The following is a 14,240-nucleotide window of genomic DNA, read 5'->3' as shown; positions in this document are numbered from 1 at the left end:
GGCCCAGCCCTCCAGCCCCCGGGGCTAGAAACTTGACCTAAAAGTGTTTTGGAGAAAAAAAGAATAGCAGCATCGATAACCTGCGAGGTGGTTGGGGGTTTTTAAGGAATCTAGCAAGGGATATTTCAGAGTTTCTTATAAATCATGTTTTGGCGAGCTCTTGTCAGTGCCTTTTAAGCTATCAGGTTAAACTTCTAGATTTCTAGAAAATAAGCTACACCGTAGTACCAGAATGTTCTCAAACCACCGAACACTCAACTGCAATTTGTCTTCACTATTTTATTTATTCAGCTGTAATTTTCAGAAACTGAAACATATTTATAGTAAGCAGTTTATTTATGATGATATTCCTTATTTATTCTATTTATTGCCTAATAAAATTAAATTTTGCATAAAAATTACGGCGGTTTTTTTCTTCCTCGAGATATAACATGAACACTTTTTAAATACTTTGAGTATTTCTGGCATGTAAAGGTATACCACAGCAACATTCAGCACTGGTAGCATATTTTAAAATCCTGTTTCTGCTTTCTTACTTACATCAGACGTGTTTCTTGTGGCTTTTCTCTCAGGCTGAGCACTCACAGCAATTCACTTGGTTTCATCCTCATTTACAGTGATTTTCCACCCGGGTACATAGTTTCCAGGGTGAAATCCCACCAAAATCAATGGCTAAATTGTTCATCTCAGCGAGGCAAGGATTTATGTTGCAGTTTTGAAGGCCTGGAGGGATGTAGGGACAATTATACTCCCAATTCCTGCCCGCAGGCGAAGGCATCCATCCCCTTCGCTGGGTCTGCTCTCGGCCGAGCCGTGCCTTTGGCCATGCTCCCACGCTGCCCATCACCCCGTCAGCACCTTGCTCTTCAGCTCTCTCCCCTTTCTCCAAGCTCTGCCCTCCCATCTCTTTGGGGACCCCCCCAAGCAGCCCCCTTTGATGCCGAGGGGCTGTTAGGACCCCCCTGCTCTTCCAGACGCCGAGGGGCCAGCTGCCACCCTCATCCTCTCCGCTTTTCCCTCAGCGTTGGTGTTGCCTGCACCCCACACCGGCCCCCAACACGTAACCTTCTCAACTCCCACCGCCTGAACGCCCACAGACCACCCCCGCAGCGTAGACCGAGCCGTAAGGCAAGAGCAACCTCATGCCTCGGCGCCCTGGTGAAACCTTACATGACTGTGAGGTTTTCATTCCTTCTGTCTGCAAGAACTGGGCAAAGCCAACCTAAAGACCACCAAAATCCAACACACGTTTTTCTAAAAAAAAAAAAAAGGTTCTTTATTTTGATTTAAAGGACCTGAAGGCTGAAGACCTTATCACCTCTTTTCACCACCTGCTACGCTCTCCAGTTACCCTCGTTATTATAAGTAAGCATCTTATTTCCAGCTTACATTTACTGATTTCTGCTTCTGACCAGAGGGTCCTATCAGAGCTTTGGTTTCTATCAGGTATCTTAAAGGTCCCCCTGATGGCAATTTCCCCCAACTTGTCCCAAAGAGAAGAGCCAAGGGCAGCTCTGCCTGGGATGGAGCCCCACACCAGCCTCCCGGCCTCCCACAGCTTTTTTTCCCCCCTAAAAGCCCCATGGGCAGAAGAGCCCATGAGGTCCTGGGCACCAGCACAGCCCTTTTCCTCAGCCCCCCTGGGAGGTACACAGCAGTGCAGCATCAAGGGTTGGAAAGATGGCCCACCACATACCACAACCTTGCAAGGCTCCATCCGATAGCAAAAAAAAAATCAAAATCCATACCTAAATAGTGTAAATGTTGCCTTTTTAATCCTTATTTTTAAAAAGTATGCCTTTTCTTTCATAAACATACGCAGAGGAAGATGATCAAAAGAATCCTGTGTCTTTAAAAACAAGACAATCTCCCGTATTGGGTCACCGCTCTCTTCTGCAAATAACATCATCTCCGAATCTTCTCCTATTTCCAAATCTGCATTGCTGACAGAGTAACAGCCTTCGCGGAGATTTTGCCTTCTCCCGTTTTAGTTTAAGCACCTAATTCTATTCAAATGAAAATGAATCAAGTAAAAAAAAAAAAAAAGTATAAAAAGTTCATAGTAAAAAAAAAAAATTGTACAACATAAAAAATTATCTCATAAAAATTGAGACAAGACTATACAGAAAAGAGTCAACAAGAAATTCCCCGGGAAAATTCAAAGCTGCCTGGAGTTAATAGTGGTGCTCCCATGAAACCAGTCTTTGGGTTTCTAGAAAACAGAACCACAGCTTAACAAGGACTGAATGTACAGGGGTATATACAGGGACTGTGCGTATATACAGTGATGGGGTGTCTATACAGTGATTATGCAAAGGAATTTACCTGCAAGTTTAGGATTATTCTTCCCTGATCTTGGGCATCTGTGAGAAATACGATGTACCTCATGATTTCGGCAGTTCAGTGTTTTTTTTAAAGGGGATGAAAGTTTCTGCGTAACTTTTCTCCCTCTCTTTCCCTGATGTAAATAAAAATGTTTCCAGATAACCACCATATACCTGAAGCAAGGTAAACTGGTTTCTTCCAGCGCTCCTGTCACACAGGACTGGCTCAAACGAGACAAAGCTGGGTGTTGGGCTTCCCCGTACGTGAAGCCCGGCACTGCCGGCTGCGATGCCGGGATCCACCGCGTGAGTAATCGCCCCCCGAAAGCCTCACGTGGGCGTAGGGCGGTGCCAAATTTCATTCCCATGTCTGGTGAAGATCCCGCTTCACCTTTCCGCTGAGGGACGAGGCTTCGCATCTTCCTTCCCGCACCTCAGCGGGATCCCGGGGCGGCGTAAGGGCTGGCTGGGGCAGCTCCCACCGCGCTCCTGGCTGCGGCTTCGCCTGCTCAGCACTGAGCCGAGAAACCTGGGGAAAGGAACAGGCACAAACACCCACGGATTATCTGGTCTCTAGAAGTCACTGCGATATTCAAGCCGAAGGCGAAATGCGTTAAAAACCGAGGAGACAGCACAAGGCTACGGCGCAGACGGGTTTGCGAGGGTCAGCGGAGCGAGGGAGCACGAGCCGCTCTCCACCCTTTGCAGACAGGTTGCTTTTAGGGAGAATTAAGAAAGAACAAAGTTTTGCCTGTTATGGAAAAAAAAATATATATATATATATATTTTGGTTTTGAGAGAAGTTGCCCTCAGCTGGCTGAGTCCTCAGCTCACAGAACAGCCCTGGTTTGCAGAAGGCGAACCGAAGGTCCCCCAGAAACGAGCAGGAGCCCCCAGGGGCAGTAAGGGAATACATACACAGGCAGGGGTCTGCAGGCCCGAACCCCTAAGCCATCCATCAGGGGAAGGCGTTAGTTAATGTTCCTAAAATACAGAAAAGACCCAAACGTCTCTTCTTTGGACTTCCAGAGAAGACCAAGAATTGTCTTGGGTGTGTAACACGGATTAGCTCGGCCGTGATGGCCGGGTCATGCTGAGAGTGCTCTCGACACAGTCAGTGCAAAAATATTATTCCCTTTATATCAGTTTCTGAAGGGAAGTATAAAAATGCCACAAGAAAGCAAGTCATTGCTAATATCAGAAGGGAGACAATTTTGACCTACGTAGTAAAACACCTACTAGGTATCCGGTAAACCCTCTGATGCAAATTCCTAAAATACATCTGAAACACAGTGATGCAACCCAAGAACGGGAAGGCGATACCTTCTAGGGCTTGCAGTATCTCGTAGGACACCTTTTCATGAAGGCTTCTGTACAAAGCCTCGGCAGTTCCGTTGCTTTGTTCTCTCTCTCTCCACTTGCTTAACACCAGAAATTTTTGCATATTCACATCTTTCTCTGTTGCCTGGATCTGCTCAATGTCTTTCATTTTCATCTGAAGACACTCAATGGCAATTTCTCTCCACTGCCTATCAAACAACTTTGCGATCGCCAGCAGCTGTTTATCAGTTAAGTTTTTTGTTTCAATTCCATCTGAAAAGAGACAGAACAAAAGTCAGATTTAACCTCGTGCTTCTCATTAAACTCGTAACTAAAGTGCACTATTAGTTCTGCACGCAGCCACGGGACATACAACGAAGGCGAGCTTATCATGCAGACTATCCAGCAAGGTCAGAGCCAAGTGCTGGAGAAAAGCACCTGAAGGACTAAGGAGCCTAGCTGACGAAGATGACAACATCTGATTGCATGCTGGCCGCTGTAAAAGGGGTTTTCCTCATTTATAAGCAGCTCTACATCCATCAGAAGAACCTTCCTCGGTACATCAGGTTGCAAAGCACCCAGAGATGATGAGACGTGTGACGTTAAGGCCACGCCAAGCACTCTCTGCCTCCTGGCACGTTCAGATGCCACCTGCTCTCAAAACCGACACCTGCTCCATAAAGGTGATGCTCATTTTCCCTTTTAATTAATACGGCTCGGGAGCGTCAGCCCGTGCTCTTACACAGACTGAGCCGCTGTCCTTCTCCGTGTCACCGCTTCCACATAAAACCGAGGGTCTGAGGGACTGAAGCTCTTCCTCTGGTGGCTGCGGGCACCCATAAACGAACACCTACACAGCTCCTTTTGCTGATTTTTTTGTTCATTATTTATTGAACTAATTGAACTAATAATTATTGATCTAATTTATAAGAACTAACCAGTTTCTACTGTTTTTTTTCCAACTATTAGTAAATGAGTAGTTTCTGAGTGGGAGCTCCCAGACACAAGGCGTTTCTGACCATCAGGACATCACATGTCAACAATAAACTGGAGCTGGTTTCTTTTCTCAGAAAAAAACTCAGCCTGAGAGATAGCCCTAACGCAAAATCTGAGACACACAGCAGAAACCTCTTCCAAAGCCAGCCACTATTTCCCAGCCTTAGAACACAACACCGTTTTAGCTGACCCTTACCAAGCAAATTTCCTAGCCATTTCCCTCCCCCCCCCCATTTCCTTACCCGCTAAATGACAAAGCGTACAAATGTAGGCACAAATTCTGCACCGACCAAAGCAGCGCTTTCTCCTCCTCTATTTCATGCTCAGATTTGTGGAAGTCTTTAAAAAAAGTGAGCCTAGGTTCAATTCACGGGATACAAAAAAAAACCCAACCAACCAACCACCCTCCGAACATGTTATTTTAACCGATGCAGAAATGCTCTACCTGCAGTATTGCCCGTCTTTTGCTTTTTGCTACAGAGCTGGTCTTCCTCTGAAATGCCGAGGGCTGGCTTCCGTTTTTTGACACCTAAGGAGCAAGGGAGAGGCGACGTTAACCCCTTTCGTACCCCCTGAGCTCCAACAGCGAGCGAGACACGCGGAGAAGAAGCAACCCCGCCTCATCCTCAGGTGGACTTACTGACTGCGCTTCTTTTCTGCTCGTTTTTGTTCTGGTCGTAATGTATCCAGTCACCTGGGAAACAGTTTGCAGAGGAAACGAAAGGTGAGGCGGGAATCCCCGCTGCTGCGCCCTCCACCCGGCCATTCTCGCGCACAGACCCAAGCTGGTGGGTGGATTCCGGCTGCTGAGCTAAGATTTTATAGGATGAGGTTATTTTTTCCCCCCCCCTTTTAGCCAACGTGCTGCAGCACGCCACCTCGGCTATGTAACAGGGATGGCGTTGTGTTCCCAGCAAGCCAAGCCAAAGCGGAGCGTTCTCCCGCACACCCCGCAGCCCCGACGCCTTCGCCTGTTTGCTCACGAGGGATCACGCAGGTTACGCCACTACACGACCTCCCGGAGCTCTTCACTTTCTTTTTTATCACTTCTGGCTCCAAATGTCGCGATTTTAACAGCAGCAATTTAGGTGCATCTAAGGGCTGACTTCTACCCCAACGCCTGCATCTTCTCAGCAGGAACAAACTAGTCGTGGGAAGACCAAAGACTCACTCTCTCTTAGTTTTGCCTTCCACACGGTCGCATCAGACTCCAGCTCAACCAAAGACAAGGTGAAGTTGTCGGGTTTCTCCAGATAGACTTCAATGTAACTTTTTAGTTTCAGGAGAGATCCATCAACAAATTCAATTTCCTACACAACGTAAATCCGTTAAAAATAAATATTTATCCAAAACACAAACTAAAGAGGAGGTATTGGGCTGTTGGCACAGATCTGAGCCCAACTCCAATCTCCCCAGAGTTTTGCTGTTGACTTTAGCATCAGGATTTCATCCTAAAATTTTAGGGTTTTAAGAGGCAAAAGCTTTCTGCAGCAATGGCAAATGAACGTGAAAGACGCCCTTAATGCCAGTGTAGGAACGTACAGGAAAAGCCATTTTGTACCACGTTTGTAACGAAGCTGCAACGAGGGTTGTGTAAGGGACTTACCTCTGGAGTTATTTCAGCTTCTGGCTCGCAAACTAATCTATACCTCTTTCCTTTCTGAAGTAATTTGTGGCATACAGGGGGCTTGTCAATTTTAATGAATTTCTTATTTGAGTGTTTTACATCTCTTGAAATATCCTAAAATTTAAAAACACAATTTAAAGGTTACTCGCCTCAGTAAAGGCATTCGCACATTTAAACATTTTATCTCCTCAGTAAAGGAATTTAAACATTTAAAACCTGCGCTAACGTGGCTTTTCTCTGGCCCCACCTCTGTGAAATGGCCACGACCTGTTCCACACGGCAAACCTCACAAAGCTGCGCACTCAACGCCATCCTCAAAACCCGTCAGATAAACCCCTTCAGCTCTCGGGCTACGTGCGTGAAATTAAGACAGAAGAAGTCTGCAACCCGAATAAAAGGTATAAATCCTGAGCTCTGTGGATTTTTGGTGGCAAACACGTTTCTTTTCCACAGCAGCTTGTGAGCGAGCGTGTTGGCCAGCGTAATTACTTAAATATTGTATCCTAACTTGGCAGACCTTTTAGGTATGGGAGTCTCACAGACCTTTTTGGTATGGGAGTCTCATTTTATATATATATAAAATAGTTATATATATTATATATATATAAAAAATAGTTATATATATTTTATATATATAAAATAGTTATATATATTTTATATATATAAAATAGTTATATATATTTTATATATATAAAATAGTTATATATATTATATATATATGTATATAACTATTGCATGCAAACACCGGGGCGAGAGAAGAGTGTCTCCTTGCCACAACCCCTCCACACAGCACCCCCATAACCAGCCCCGACAGTATTTCTACGTCGTGCCACCCTGCGCCCCCGACATGAGCCCTACCTTTATAAAGGAGTCGTTGTTCGTAGCCAGGTAGACCCGAAAGCATAAGGAGGGATGCTCGTCGACGACTTTGTAGAGGATGACGGCGCCGTGGTACTGCACCGGCTCCGGGCTCTGGATGAGCGGTCCCACCGGCGAGAGCGAGCTCACCAGCCACTTCACGTGCGAGGCCGAGTAGTCAGCGGAGGGCTCGATGGCTGCGCCCCCGCCTTTGATGTGCAAAACCTTGAAGGCCAGGCCAGCGCCGTGATCTGCGGGGACACGGGGGCCGCCTCAGCATCTCCCGTGCCGGGGAGCCGGCAGCCTCCCCCCCGCCCCCCCGCCCTCCCGCCGGATCCGGTGGCCGGCACTCACCGCCGAGGCAGAGGGAGTGGGGAAACTGGATGGAGGTGAGAGCGGGGGCCGAGTCGCAGCGCACGTCGAAGAGGGGGCCGCCCACGATCCACGGCTTCTCCACAAGGCTGGCGTATTTGCTCCAGGATAAGAGGGAATACGTGATTTTGACGGCCCCCGTTACCTCAAAAATCAAGCCCGTGAGGCTGCACTGGTACGTCCCCTCTCCGTCCAGCTGCACCCTGCCGTGGGCAAGAGTGACCCGGTTAGTTTAGTTTCCACCACCTAGTAAATACCATAACCACGTGGTTTGGAAGGGATAACGGAGAAACTCCCTTCCCAACAAGCGCAGAGCGCTTTATCTGAATAGCACAGAGGCCACGATTATTTTTCGCCAGTCTCTGTGTTCAAACTGTCACCGGAGTGTTAAAAAACGGCCAGGAGGACCCAGCCAGTGCAGTCAAAATAACTGTAATGAACGTTTTGCATAAAGCTTCCTGCAAACAATGCAGCTGCTCACACACAAAGGGCTCAGCCCAGCTCCCGTCAATGTCAGAGCCGACACTGTAAGTGGACTCACAGAAACAACACACAGACACCACCACCATCACACACGGATGACCACTTCCAAGCCAGAGAGCGGGAGAACAAGGCTGGCATCCGAAGTAAAATGCAAGGGCAGTGCCAATGGGGAGGATGAGTATTCCTGTGAAGCAGAGCAAGGCCCCTCATGGGTGTCCGGGCTAAACTAAGCACATAAAAATGCGCCTGATGTTAATTACTGCAGCAAGACGAGGCAGGCGGGAAGCCGTCCTGAGAGCTTCCTTGGACCAGGATCTGCAGGGAGCATGGGCAGCTGCTCTAAACGGTTTATTTTTAAGGATTTGGGGGTATCTTCCGGTATAACTCCAAACGTATTTGTGCAGCAAGTTAGTCTTTTTCCCACTTAAATCGAAGAGAGAAGTATCTTGATGACAACAAGGTAAATGTATACCCATTATATTAAAAAAATCCGTACACGTGTTGTCCTCCAGAAAGTCGCCTAGGGGTCACTTGCTCCTTCTGGTCCTACAAATAGATTAATAATAAATACATATTTAAAAAAGTGATGAGAGAGCAGAATTACAATCTGCAAATTTCCTCATGCAAAACATGGGGGTTGGGTTGGTTTTTTTTATAAACGTACATTTTCATTTCTGCAGTGCTCGCAGGCTGGCAGGCAGTTCACTCCTCGTGAGAAAACAGGAAGATCAGCTCATTAAAACCAAAGTAATTAAACTCTCCGGAAAAAAAAGCACTCAAGAGATCTGTTACTACCTGACTCATTGCAGCGCGGTGGCGATTCCTTCTCCTCCTGTTCTTCATCTGCACGAAAAAAAAAGAAGTTTGTAGCAAATACCTCAGCCTCCAGCGGGTTTCTGCTCCCGTGTCCACCAAGGACAACCCACCACTTTTAATCTCCTCCCCTTCCTAAAAAACTATTCCTAAGACTAAGCTCTTGCACGCACACCTGCAGCTCTGCGTGCGCAGGCTCTGCACAGCGTGGGGACGCAGCTGACCGTCAGGTTGAGACTGTGGCCAAAAGCTCAGAACCCGCCCAAACTGCTGGAAAATGTCACAGGCGTTAAAAAAAAAAACCTCAAAAAGCTGTTGTGTGTCGTGACAAAGCGTGAGGAAGGGCTGGCTGCCGGGCGTGCTCCTCTCTCCTGCTCCCCTCCCCACCGGCAGCCCTCCCCGCGGACCCCAAAGTACCCCCCTGGGACATCACCACCCTCCCACGGGAGAGGCAGCGGCCGCATCGCGGCAGCCAACGGCCCAGGCAAACGCCACCCAGGGCACTGGCTCCCTCCCCGCGGCCACCCTGGTTGCGTCCCCCAAGCCGGGGCTGCAGCGACGCGGGGGAGCTCGTCTCCTCGCCCCGCGCCAAGCTCCGTCGGCAAACGGCGGCGGCGAGCGCCGCACGGCGCGTGCAACCCCGTGCTCGCCCCGCTCCCCTTCCTGGGGACGCTCTCTAGCGCGTCGTTTCGCCGACAGCCGTGGAGGTGACGGCTGGGCCAGCACTAAATCACGCTCCTGCCGCCGCCCGTCACCGCCCTCGCGCATCCCTCGCCCGCGTCGGCTTCCCCTCGCCTCGCACGGCGGGTATGGGGAGCGAAACGAAAGCGCACTCACCCGACCTTCTTCCATCCGACTCCTCCGCATCTGATGAGAAAAAGGTTTGTTATTATTTAACTACAGGCTATCGGCCTCGCCTGAAACCAAATAAACTGCTGGTGGTGTAACCCGCGTAAGCGCAAACCCGCCGGCTTTTCATCAACAGCAAACGCTTCCTTTAATTCTTCTCCTGTCCATCCTGTTTTGCCACTTTTGCTGCCAACATTTAAGTAGATTTATAGGCTCGTGGTGTTTGGACAACTACTGCGGCGTAAAAACATCGGCGCGTATTGTGTCTACGGGGCTAAAGCAACATTAGCTGCTGCTCCTCTATTATTGCTCTGCTCAAAACGGAGCAGCTAGGGAAAATAAAACCCACCATCCTGCTTTTCCGCATGCAATCACTGAATTAACGGTCCCAGACAATAACCCCGAGGCTATTCCCATGGAAAGCAGCTGGTTTAAACTGAACGTACGCTCTCCAAAGGGAGACAACGCAGAAATCGCGACGCGATGCTCACCTGGCTCCTCTTCCGAGCTGCTGCCGGAGCTGTTTTCGGAACTGTCCTCTCCTTAACAAAATTACACCCCGTTAGGCACAGGCAGAGTGAAAGAAAGCAATGCCACAGGTAGGTAAAAGGAGACGTCGAGAAGCTTCAATACACCAGGTTGATCAGCAAGTTAGATAATAGAGCAGAAAAAATACTGGGGCGCCCTAAGGCAGAGAGAAGCACCAGAGTACCAAAGCCCAGCATCAGAGGAGACTTTTGGGGTCACCCAGGCCCTTCTGAAGGGTGGGTGTGACGTTCCAGATGCTTAATTTTAATGTCTGATACAACCTGGGACTATTTTGGAGCTTCGCCAGTGGCACGTCCCAGTTTACCCAGTTCAATTATGGTTTTCCACGGCATGCACGTCAGGTGGGAGAAGCATGGGTGGGAGCCGGTGTGTCCCACCAGTGGTGGGACTCACCAGGAAGGGCCATACATGGCTTTAAAAAATCGTTCTTAAAACGTAAGTTGAAGAGAAGCCAGTATTGGAAAGCAAGTGACTCGAGGAGCTGCAGCAGGGTCTACCCCGTGGTTTTATCACGTTGCGGGGAAACGGTGGGTGCGAGGCCGGCCGGCCCCCCGCGCGCGGGGAAAGCCCTCGGCCACGGGTGTGCTCACCCTCTGGGTGCTCCTCGGTCGAGCCCTCTCCCTCCTCCGCACCGCCGGCCACCGTCTCTGCAAGGGAAAAGCAGTCGGGGGGCGTCAGCTTGAAAAAGATGCAGCTTTTGGCGGTTTTGTACAGAGGGAGGGAAACGATAGCGAAGTAATTCAGTATAAAAACATCAAAACTCTTATCTGTTAAACTAAGGCACTACGCCACATTTTCTAAGCCAGCAGGTGTAAAAATGTCATTTCCATTCCAAAGGATGGGCATTTCTCCTAACAAACCCATTTCAAGCGCTGCCTTTCACCAAGTTGCCGTTACCTTTTTCGTCTGAAGAGAGGGACTCAGCTCCGCTGGAAAACAAACCGGGAAATACATCAGCAGATCCGTCAGTCCGCCGCCCGAGCGGGCGTTTCCCCACCTCCCTGCCCGCTGCCATCGCTCCCCACCTTCGGCCAGGGAACCGGAGGCTACGAGGTCGCTTAGGATGGGGGGGTTGGTGATTCAGAACTCATTTTCTCTCACACCCCCCATGGCCCTGACCCTCGCCCTGCCGGGGATGCCTGGCTCTGCCGCGCGCGTTTCCCACCGGCACAAGCCCCCCGCCCCTTTTGCAAAGAACCCGGAGTTTTTGCGCCGGGCGCCCGCAGGTTTTGGTAGCAATCCAACCCGACTCCTTCAGCAGGGCACGACACAGAGAAACGCGGTGGCTCAGACGGGGCAGGTGACTCCGACAGACCCCATCACCCAGTTGTGGCCGGTGGCAAAGCCAGACCGACCTTCAGTCCCCTGTTCGCTCTTGAAAAGGGGAAATGCGCCGGTTTGATCGTTTATGGATAAAGGTCAGGTCTGGAAATCTTTCTGTGGAGCAACGCCAAGCTCCACAACGACCTCCCTGAGGTCCCACCGAATAGCCACCGTGACAGCTGCTGCGGAGGAAGGGTGCCGCAGGGACGAGCGAGCATCACCGCGGGGGTCAGAGCTGCCGCCACGCTGGGGCAGCCCAAATGCTTAGAATTAAAAAACAAAAAATGGATAGTTGGGAACGGTAGAGGCAGGAAAACAAACCCCCTCAGGTTTGGCTGAGGCACTGGGTGGCGAACAAGCGGGGCCCTGGGCAAAGGGCTGTGGGGAGGGCAGCTCTGCGGCAGATGCTCCCACACAGCCTGGAGCTGTAAGAGGTTGTTGGTCTAGGGCAGGGAAAACGGTCGGGCACGCAGGAGAAACTGGGCAAAGGTTTCCTCGCCGGCACGAATGGGAAATTACACAACAGGGGTTTGCGCTTCCAAACCGTATCTTTAAAAAAAAATAAATAAATAATAAAATAAACAACGATATAGTATCTGCAAGACTTGGACAAAGCCTGGATATACCCCAGAGACGGCGCCTGTGCCAAGGGCCGTTTGTGCAACCCTTCCACCAAGCGCTGGCTTGCTAAATAAGGGTTGCCTGCGGCAGGCTCGTACCCCTCACAGCTGCCTTCCTCTCCTCCCCAGCTAAAAAACACTCAGGAGGAAGGGAAAAAAAAAAAAAAAAAAACAAACCCAAAACAACAAAAAAAAAACAACCCAACGCCAAACAAAAAAAAACCCCAGCCCTATTTAGGGTAAGAAATCATCGCCCACAACTGATGGCAGTAGGGAAGAAAGGCACGGCCAGCTTCACCCCTGCCAGAGCTGCGCGGCTGGGGGGTTATTTCCCAGCCCCCGCTGGAGCCAAACCAAAGCGGGGTGACCCCCTGCTGCCCCCCCCCCAGCTTGAGAGGTGGTGGTGGGGGAACAAACACACACACACCCCCCCCCCCCCCCTCTCCAACGGGGCTGGTTTCTAAACGGTCTCAGCTGCCGCTCGTTGTGCCAATGCCCGGGGTGGCACCGGGGTGGAGCGGGGGGGGGCCGGGGCGGAGCGGGGCCGGTGGAGCGGAGCCCGGGGCGGAGCGGGGCCGGGGCAGAGCGGGAACGGCGCTGGCTCGCCCGGCGCTTTTGTCTGCCGGAGGGACAAGATGCCGAGCTGGGAAGGGGCGGGGGAGCGGGGGGGGTGGAGGCTCGGGGACCCCCGCTGCAGGTGCAAGGCCGGGCCCTGGGGCTCGAAACCGCCGTGGCTTTTTTTTTTTTGGGGGGGGGGGGGGGGAGAGAAGGACCCTCTGGGGTCGGTGCTAGCGCGGCGCTGGGACCCGTCGCTGGGGTCCGAGGAGGGGCGGGGGGGGGGAGACGGAGGGGGGGGGGGATACAGGAGGTAAGGGGGAGGGGGGCGGTGTGATGCTGGGGGCGGGGTGGTGTGGAATGATGGGGGGGGGGAGGTGGAAAAGGACGGGGGGAGCTGGGGGATGGAGGAGACAGGAGAATGCTGGGGGATGGGGATGGTGCGGGGGGATGGGGATGGTGCAGGGGGATGGGGACGGTGCTGGAAGGATGCTGGGGGGGGGGGATGGGGAGGATGCTGGGGGGTGTGGGGAGGGGTTGGGGGTGTAGAGGGGCATAGGGAGGGGTTGGGGGTGCAGAGGGGCATGGGGAGGGGCTGGGGGTGCATCGGGAGGATGCAGGGAGGGGGAAAATAGGGGCTGGGGAGGCCCGGGGGGGGCCCGGGGATGCTGGGGAAGGCCCCGGGAGGCGGGAGGGAAGAGGGGCGGTGCATCGCGGGGGCGGGGGGGGGGGGGGGGTGTGTGCAGCCGGGACCCTCCCGATCCCCCCCGTCCCCGCTCACCTGTCGGGCTCCTGCCCGCGGCGGGACATCGCGGCGGAGGCGGGAGGCGGGAGGCGGGAGCGGCGCGGCGGGACCCGGCGGGGAAGCGCCGCCTCCTCGGGAGGGGGCGGTCCCCGCCGAGGCCACGCCCACGCGCCCGAGGCCACGCCCCTGCCGCTGCTGGTAACAATCACCCGGAACCCGGCTGTGGGTGTATATCGCGCCGATAAACACGCGCTCTCAGTATAGAGAGAGATATACAGGGTGTACCTGCCTAAATGCATATATACTGGTGATCCGCTGGGCGGCTTGGGTGTTACAAACTGGAGTAGAACGGGAGAGAGTAGAGTAGAATAGTGTAAAGTGGAGTAGAACAGGATAAAGTAGAGTAAAATAGAATAACAGAATAGTGTAAAGTGGAATGGAATAGAACTGGATAAAGCAGAATAAAATACAATAATAGAATAGTGCAAAGTAGAATAGAATAAGGTAGAGTAGAATAAAATACTATAATAGACTAGTGTAAAGCGGAATAGAATAGGATAAAGTAGAATAAAATAGAATAGGATAGAGTAGAATAGAATAGGATAAAGCAGAATAAAATACAATAATAGAATAGTGCAAAGTAGAATAGAATAGGATAGAGTAGAATAGAACAGAATAGGATAAAGTAGGATAAAATACAATAATAGAATAGTGTAAAGTGAAATAGAATAGCATAAAGTAGAATTAAATAGAATAGAGTAGAATAGAACAGGATAAAGTAGAATAAAATACAATAATAGAATAGT

The 14,240-nt window shown here is 51.0% G+C and overlaps 1 protein-coding gene across 1 annotated transcript; it reads right to left on the bottom strand.

The window, feature by feature from the left end:
* Nucleotides 1-2,741: 2,741 nt before the first annotated feature.
* On the bottom strand, nt 2,742-13,499 carry LOC104353111 (caspase recruitment domain-containing protein 8-like). Its single transcript, XM_086468062.1, has 16 exons — nt 13,471-13,499; nt 11,089-11,120; nt 10,782-10,838; nt 10,134-10,184; nt 9,631-9,660; nt 8,776-8,823; nt 8,645-8,688; nt 8,477-8,526; nt 7,480-7,700; nt 7,126-7,376; nt 6,247-6,381; nt 5,812-5,950; nt 5,281-5,334; nt 5,086-5,169; nt 3,648-3,917; nt 2,742-2,853 (listed from the first exon to the last, which is right to left on the bottom strand). The coding sequence occupies exons 1-16, from the start codon at nt 13,497-13,499 to the stop codon at nt 2,834-2,836; spliced, it is 1,515 nt and encodes a 504-aa protein (XP_086324188.1). The 3' UTR covers nt 2,742-2,833.
* Nucleotides 13,500-14,240: the final 741 nt, after the last annotated feature.

The sequence above is a fragment of the Leptosomus discolor genome, chromosome 7 (assembly GCF_034619465.1).
Source record: "Leptosomus discolor isolate bLepDis1 chromosome 7, bLepDis1.hap2, whole genome shotgun sequence".
In the NCBI taxonomy this organism is placed as follows: Eukaryota; Metazoa; Chordata; class Aves; order Leptosomiformes; family Leptosomidae; genus Leptosomus; species Leptosomus discolor.
Note: the sequence above shows the minus strand (reverse complement) of the source record. Positions and strands in the feature narration are given on the sequence as shown.